This window comes from Orycteropus afer, unplaced genomic scaffold (genome assembly GCF_000298275.1).
Source record: "Orycteropus afer afer isolate SDZICR_OR568_19922 unplaced genomic scaffold, OryAfe1.0 scaffold00250, whole genome shotgun sequence".
Taxonomy (NCBI): domain Eukaryota; kingdom Metazoa; phylum Chordata; class Mammalia; order Tubulidentata; family Orycteropodidae; genus Orycteropus; species Orycteropus afer.
This window is the reverse complement of record NW_006921837.1, coordinates 3,281,608-3,290,381: the sequence shown is the minus strand read 5'-3', so window position 1 is coordinate 3,290,381 and position 8,774 is coordinate 3,281,608. Positions and strand designations below refer to the sequence as shown.

Here is an 8,774-nt window from a genome sequence, read left to right as displayed (position 1 = left end):
GGGTTTGAACCGCCAGCCTTCTGGTTAGCAGTCAAGTGCCTTAGCCACTATGCTACCAGAGCTCCCATTTAATTTCCCTAATTAGATTTAAAGTAAATATGTGATAATTATTTATTAATATTGTACCACATTAGGATATAAAGGACATCTGGGTGTCCATTTGTGATACCAAGATTGACAGTTGGAATGGAAGGTGACAGCCTAATCACTCACTGTCAATTTAGACTTATCCTTACAGTTTACCATTAGTCATTATGGGTGGCAGGTTTGATCTGTGTTCCCTGTCCCAGTGTTTTTTTTTTTCTGATTTTGATATTACTTATATTTATAAATAATTGCTGCTTGATGGCATTAAAGAGCTTGCACATTCATTATATACCCCTAATGTGGAATATCCAGGTTACTTTATTTTTTGTTTGATATTTGGTTAATTAATGGAAGTCTCGCTTAACTTATTTTCTTTCTTCTCAGTCTACTTGCTAATGGATTAATCCATTCATTTTCCTATTTTTAATTTTTTTAACATTTTGTGATTTGGGTGAAAGTTTACAGAGCGAATTGGTTTTCCATTCAACAATTCATCCACATTTTGTTTTATGACATTCATTGCAATTTCCACAATGTAACAGTACTCTTTCCACTTCCTCCCTGTGTTTACCATTTTCATTCATCCATCTTTCTTATCCCTTTCTGCCTTCTGAGCTTTGTCCCTAGGTAAATGCTGCTCTTTTGATCTCGTATGGTTGATTGTTCTAATGAGGGCATACATCCCTGATGTTATTGTTCAATTTATAGGCCTATTGGTTGGCCTATAAAGTTGAGCCATGGAGGTGAGTTCATTTCCAGGCCTGCCGGGTGTCTAAGGGCCATAGTCTTGGGATCCTTTTTTTTGGTGGAGTCTTTTCAGACCATTTCCAATATCAGATGTTTCATTATCAACACTGTTACCCTTTCTAATCAACCATAATTATCCTATCTCCTTTACATCTTCACTCATAAAAACAGGTGTAACCCTTTCCCCTTTTGGGTCCCAGGACTTCTCCTGCCTTTCTTCATTCCCTATACTCTGTTACCCAATTTGTAAACATATAAAAGCTGTGTACTCATAGGATATAGTTGTGTCCTTGATAATCCAGTTACCTCTGTTTTATAAGAGGTGATAGTTGCATTTATTATTTCTCCTCAGATTGTAAAAGGGCTGACAATGAGCTTTTCACCTCAAATCAAAACCTGAGAATAGCAAATCCCATGGCTTGGCTTCAGAGAAATATTAAGAGACCTGTCCCAGAGAACCAATTTTCAAGACACTTCTGAATCAGAGAGCTAGAAGGGAATTCAGGAAATACAATGAGAGATACTCTGAAGTATTAAAGACAGATTCAGTGAAGGAGGGAATAAGCATTGAGAGAATTCATAAAATAGATGTCATCTACATAAGAAATCAGAGAAAAATGTTGATACTGTTCTTATGTTATATATCTGCAATTTTCAGGTGAAAAGATTGCCTACAAATGTGATGCACGTAGTAAACATTTAAGTCACAATTCAGACTTTTCTCAACACCGCAGAATCCACACTGGAGAAAATCCCTTTGAGTGTAAGGATTGTGGCAAGGCCTTTACCTTAAACTCCACTTTTGTTCAGCATCAAAGAATCCACACAGGAGAGCGGCCCTACATGTGCAAAGAATGTGGCAAGGCCTTTAGCTGCAGCTCCTACCTCACTGCACACCACCGAGTCCACACTGGAGAGAAACCTTTCAAATGCAAGGACTGCAGCAAGGCTTTTAGTCAGAAAATTACTGTCATTCGGCATCAGAGGACACACACTGGAGAGAAACCCTACGTATGTAAGGAATGTGGTCAGGCTTTCAAACTAAACTCACAGCTCACTTACCATCAAATGCTGCACACTGGAGAAAGTCCCTACCGATGTAAGGAATGTGGGAAAGGTTTCACTTGGAACTCACAACTCCTCCGGCACCAGAAAATTCACTCTGGAGAGAAAGCCCATCAATGTAAGGAGTGCGGGAAGGCCTTCAAGCAGATAGCCAGGTTAAATCAACATCAGCGCATCCACCCTTGTTGGAAACTCCGTGAGTGTAAAGACTGTGGGAAAATCTTCAACAAGATTTCAGGATTGAAGCGGCACCAGACACTCCATGTTAGAGAAAAAGATCATGGGAAAATCTTCATGCAGAACTCAAATTTTATTCACCATCAGAAAATTGATCCTGGAGAAAAACATTCAAATGTAATTGTTGGTCTATGTGTCCCCCAACTACAGCTTAGCAAGCCTACCCCTTCTTGGTCTGACTGTCATGGTCCAGCTATACCTGCTGTCCCTCCCTGTCCCCAGAGTGCTCACTCTGCTCCTGCTAATCCTCCCTATTCACTGTCTGCCTCCCATACTATTTCATGTTCTACCTCTGAACCTTTGCTTTTTCTGCTCCCCCAGATGCCCTCTCCTCTTCTTGCCCCCTTTCTTTAAACCCATTTTGCCTTAAGACCTTTTGAAGCTTGCCTCTTTGATGCATTGACCCTGTGTCATTTCTACCTCTGCAGAGCAGGTTAGGTCAGGAATATCCTCAATGGATAGAAACAAGAACAAAAAGAATTGTATGTTCTCTCAATTTCTGTAACTGTACCTATGAGTTACTATGTACTGTTGGTTAGGTATCTCCATTTTATTGTCTACTATTGGTGTCACAAGGAGCCCTGATGGTGCAGATATTAAGTGCTGGGCTGCTAACTGAAAGGTCTGTGGTTCGAACCCAGCAGTTGCTCATTAGGAAAGAGATGAGGAAGCCTGCTTCTGTAAAGATTGTAGCCTTGGAAATCATATGGGCCAGTTCTACTCTGTCCTATAGGGTTGCTATGAGTTGGAATCAGCTCAGTGGCAGTGGGTTATTGGTGTAACTCTTAAGTTACATCCTAACTTTTAGATTTTTGTTCTTTAAAGATGCAAGTTACTTTCTAATGGGTAGATAACCACAAAGTTTATGGTTTTATTGACCTGTAAAAAAATTAACCAGTTTTGTTCCTGACTTAAAACAATAAACAGATAACATTTCAGTATTCTTTCCTAACTAACCTGTTCTCAAATGCTTTATTTGCCATGCTGCTTTCTCATTAAGGAGTTAAATAAATTTTGGCATGTATCATTGTATGTGTATTTAAATACAAAAATAGAGTCATGTTTATAACTTTTTGAAAATTATACTTTGACAATTTTGGATGTTCCACTGAGATGGCCAAGTCGACTCACTTGCCAGAGACAAACTGGCTTTTCCTCACGTTATTTAAACCCAAGTGAGTCTTGTCTTGGGTCCTGGAGTAAATCCCAATTTTCACAAAGAACTTTATATTTGTTTACTCATTGTTTTTTTCTGCAACTTTTCTTTTTATTTTGTTGCTGGCTCTTGGTCACAGTATTTAATTATTTGTGTGGCTAACAACTGGATTGCAGCCCTGTGAGAGACTCTGAAGTAGAGGATCCAGTCCATACTTAGACTCCTAACCCATAGAAGCTGAGGTAATAAATGTGTGCTGTTTTAAACAACTAAATCTATGGTCCTTGGGAGCTCTGGTGGCATAGTGCTTAAGGCACTTGACTGCTAACCAGAAGGTTGGTGGTTCAAACCCACCAGCCACACCTCGGAAGGAAGGTTGGGCAATCTACTTCCATAGTGATACCACCTCGGAAATCCAAGGAGGGGTCACTGTGAGTCAGATCCAACTTGACGGCACATAACAGTAACAGATAACTACAGCTCTCTTCCCAATCTCTCCTCTCTCTCCCATTTTGTTCTCTATTCAGTATTCAGTGGGACTGTGATTCAGTCTGAGGAGTAATTAGTACAGTCAGAAATGAATACAATATTTGAAACTGCTTCTCATTTTAGGGAAAAGGTGAGAACTTCTGGTAATAAGTATATTTTTAGGTGGAAATACAGAGTTGTTCAAATGTTACAGAGGAGTTCAGATGTTTGTATAAAGATGTATATGAAAATTGGTTAATAAAAGGGTTAATATGGAATTTATTGCTAAATTTATCCTTGGTTACCTTATCAATGAAAATGGATATGGCCTTTTAAATATTCTGTTAGTTGCATGTTATTAAGCTTTGTCAAAAGAGGGAGCTGGAGAGAAATTTCAGGGGTTGGGGACTCTCCGTGGTTCCAGTGGCATGTTTGCCAGGCTCCTAGAAAGAATGCTTTTTTCTCCATTGCTCCATTTCTTCTGTGCTAGGCACCAGCCGCTCCCTGGAAGGAAGATGGGGCAATCCACTCTGTAGTGATACTGCCTCAGAAACCCAAGGAGGGGTCGCTGTGAGTTGGGTCCGACATGAAGGCACATAACAACAACAGGTACCTGAAGGGCACAACTTTCTACAACATTGGAATACCATGTGTCTACTTTAGTTCTTGACTGAACCAGTGGTAGATACGAGGGAGTCCCAGGTGGTATATAGGCCTATCACAGCTCAGGTTGCTCAGCTGTGTCACTGGTCTGAGTGACACTCCTATCAGGAAATTTCAAGACTTTAAAGATTATGCCTCAGGAACCAGGACAAAGGCCAGACTTCTCTTTGGAGTCTGGGTTCCTTACTATACAATTGGGTTGCAAATATTTTCTCCTTGACTGTCTTATGCTTTAATTTTCTTAGCTGTGTCTTGAAAAGCAGACATTGTGAATTTTGATGGGAGTCCAAATAATCATTTTTTCTTGTATGGATTGTGCTTTTGGCGTTTTAGCTAAGAAATCTCTGCTTACCCTAAGTCATGAAGATTTTCTTTCTTTTTATTTTTTTTTAAATTTTGGTGAAAATACACATAACAAAATATAACTCCCACTCAATAGTTTCTACATGTACAGTTCAATGACATTGGTTACATTCTTCATTCTCATTGACTAAACCCATATTGTTTCATTGCCATTAACTTAGACTCTCTACCCCTTAAAGTTCTCATCTGTGCTTTAGAGCTCCTATTGTCAATTTGATCTCATAGACAGTTATTTAAAAGAGTGCATGTTCAAGGCAGACTCTGTTTTCTTCTAGAAGTTTTATAGTTTCAGGTTTTACATTAAGCCTGTGATCCTGTAGAGTTAATTTTTGACATGGTACAAGGTATGGCTTGAACTTTTTTTTTTTCATATAGATATTCAGTCGTTCATGCACCTTTCATTGAAAAGATAATGCCTTCTCCATTCAGTTTCCTTTGCAGGTTTGTAAAAAATCAATTGGTAGTATATGTGAATCTGTTTTTGGAACTCTGTATTCTGTTATATTGATCTGTATATGTATACTTTCTCTAGTACCACATTGTCTTCACTACCATATCTTTATACAGTCTAAAAATCATATATTTGAATCCTACAACTTTGTTCTTTTTCAAAATGGTTTTGGCTATTTTCATTTTCCAAATGAACTATAAAATCACCTTGTTTCCTATCTTGCAGCTTGGGTGTGTCACTGTTAGTTATTACCTATCCATTCACTTCTGCTTCCATGTTGTTAGGTGCTGTTGAGTTGGTTTTGACTCACAGTGACCCTGTGTACAACAGAATGAAACAGTGCCCAGTCCTGCACCATCCTCACAGTCAGTGCCATGCTTGAGCCCATCATCACAGCCATTGTGTCAATCCATCTAGTTGAGGGACTTCTCCTTTTTCACCGACCCTCTACTTTACTAATCATGCTGTCTTTCTCCAGGCACTGGTACATTCTGACAATGTGACCAAATTGTTAGAGACAAAGTCTGGCCACTATCGCTCCTAAGGAGCATTCCAGCTGTACTTCCTCCAAGACAGATTAGTTTGCTCTTCTAGTAGTCCACAGTACATTCAATATTCTTTGCTAACACCATAGTTGAAATTCATCAATTCTTCTGTGGCCTTCCTTAGTCACTGTCCACCTCTCATGCATGTGGCTACTAAAAATACCATGACTTGGGTCAGGTACACTTTAGTCTTCAAAGTAACATTTTTGCACATTAACACTTTAAAGAGGTCTTTTGCAGCAGACTTACCCAATGCAATAAGTTATTTGATTTCTTGACTGCTGCTTCCATGGTTGTTGATTGTGGATCCAAGTAAAATAAAATGTTTGACAACTTTAGTCTTTTCTCCATTTATTACAACATTGCTTATTGATCCAGTTGTAAGGATTTTTATTTTCTTTATGTTGAAATGTAATCCATACTAAGGTCTGTAATCTTACCTTCATCAATAAGTACTTTCAAGTCTTCTTCACTATCGCCAAGGAAGTTTGTGTCATCTGCATATCGCATGTTGTTAATGCGTCCTCCTCCAATCCTGATACCATTTTCTTCCTCATATAGTCCAACTTCTCAGATTATTTGCTCAGCATACAGATTGATGCACACCTTTCCTGATTTTCTGCTTCCATAGAAATTGATAAACTAACTTACCAGTTGCCCCAAAGACAACTGTGACCAAGTGACCTACTTCTGACCATTGTGATGAAGTGTGCATGTCTCTGGCCATTTCTCCTCTACATGTAGGAAAGCAGGTGCCTCAGGAGTTCCAGTACTCAACTTTTAAACCCTCTACTATTTCCTGGGAGTGGTTGGGCACAGAAGTGTTATCCAGTGGTGTGCTCCAAGAGTAGATGGAGACTTATGTGGGCCCTGAGCTGTTTCTCCCCTTAGAGGTACTCTGCAACCTTTACCCAGTGTGTGAAGTCAATTAAGTGCACTGAGGAGCTCCATAACTAATACCTATAGAGTTGCCCAGGGCCCTGTGGCAGGGCCCCAGTTTCAGGATAGCAGCTATCATGGTATTTCACAGGATCAATGAGGTTGGCCCACCAGAATGGTGTTGACACTGTTGATTCGACTCATAGCAACCCCTCCTTGGGTTTCTGAGGCAATATCTCTATGGAAGTAGATTGCCCAATCTTCCTTCTGAGGGGTGGCTGGTGGATTTGAACTGCCAGCCCTCTGGTTAGCAGTCAAATGCCTTAGGCACCATACCACCTCCTGCTTTTGTTTGTTTGTTTCTTGCTCATGTCAGGCACAGAATGAGTTCAGGGGTCTGGGCTGCTATGAGTATATTACCAGTCCTTGTGCATGAGATGCATGTGTGGGCCCATGTGTCAGCTCTTTCCCATCTGTCTTCTAGCTCAATACCACCTCTGATCTATGCACTTTAGGGCATAAAGGTGGCAATAAATGTTATGTCTTATGCTCCCCACTGTTGGCATTTAGGGTGGGCAGCCTACCTCCTACATAGTCTCTGGCACCACATGTCAAGCAGTTCCCTGAGGGTGGCCACACCTGTCTCCTGAGGCCTTTCAATGGACTTTTCTGATAGATGTCTCTCTTATGATTGATGCAGTGACACTATGTTTTCCAAGATCAGCCTTAGGCTGTGCTGGGTGAAGGATAGACATTTCTTGGGTGAAATGGACTCTCTTCTCACTGTCCATGGGCCCCTTTCTCATGGTGGTAGTGAATGGAAGGAGAAGTTATGACTGACATTTAAAGACTTGACATTCTAGAAATGTAGTGAGTACAACTTAAAAGAGCTCATGGTTGGAAAATGTGTTCCATGACTACACTAAGAAATTACAAATGGTAATTTTAACATGACCAGAAAACTTCCTACTATTTATATTTTCCTGTGTATTCTGGATAAGATGTGTATTGCAATAATTATCAATGAAACACAGTAACAGACTGAAAATATCACTGGAAATCATGATGAGGCAATGTCACAAGTAATTATGTAGCCAGCATTTATTAAATGGTACTAGAGGATGTCATGCTTGGTAGGGTGGAGGGTCAACGAAAGAGGGGGAGGCCTTCAACGAGATGGATTGACACGGTGGCTGCAGTGATGGACTCAAGTATAGCAGGGATTGTGGGGCTGGCGCGGGATCGGGTAGTGTTTTGTTCTGCTGTGCATGGGGTTGCTATGAGTCGGAAACGACTCGACGGCACTTAACAACAACAACAACAGAGAACTGCAGATGCAAAAAGATCTATATTGTTTCAATACAAACAGGTTTTGCAAGGCACTGTGAGGATTAGTACCCTTTTCTCATGATGGGATATATAAAATTAGCCAGTTTCTTTGACAGTAAAGAATACAAGGAGACTGTTCTTGGGACTCTAAGCCTAAATAAATCTCTTTACTTTTACTTTAAACAGAGTACAAATTTTTCCTTGTTAACATTTAATTGGTGTCAGAAGTGGGATCCCAAGGTGTTTTATTTCTTGAGACCCTGGAAAACTGTAAACCTGGAAGTGCTGGTGCTAGCACAAGCCCTCTGCCCAGGCTCTTGGGGCATGTCTCTAGGTAGGCCCTCTTAGATCAACTTCTGCTCTCCTTGCTTTGAAGGTCTTTGAGGTTTATTATTGGCTTTATCTCTCTTTTACTTTCAGTTTGCTGCCCAAACATTTTGGAGAGTTCATTGTCATGTAAAGCTTAATGAAGCTGAGATATTTCCAGGTCTTTTAGACTAGTTAATTTTGGGAGAACCACTGTTTCAGCCTACATATACTCTGTAAACCAATCCTAGCAAAAGCCTTGCTTTGCGATGTCCTGCCTCTTACTAATCTAATTTTATGTTCCAATCAAAATATTGTAAACTGAAGTTGTTAATTTAACTCTATAAAAATTTGTCTGTAGCTGTGCTCCCTTGGACTGTTCCCCCCCCCCCCCGCAATTGTGATTTGGGTGAAAGTTCACAGAGCGAATTAATTTTCCATACAGCAGTTCATACACATTTTGTTTCATGACATTGAC

The 8,774-nt window shown here is 40.1% G+C and overlaps 1 protein-coding gene across 1 annotated transcript in view; it reads left to right on the top strand.

Moving 5' to 3' along the window:
• The window catches only part of LOC103204509 (zinc finger protein 383-like), a 50,808-nt gene that overhangs the window by 6,752 nt on the left and 35,282 nt on the right, over positions 1–8,774 (top strand). Inside the window, exon 4 of the mRNA XM_042782162.1 lies at positions 1,493–2,034. Coding sequence (XP_042638096.1) covers positions 1,493–2,034 — 542 coding nt within the window. The remainder of the gene's footprint in view (positions 1–1,492; positions 2,035–8,774) is intronic.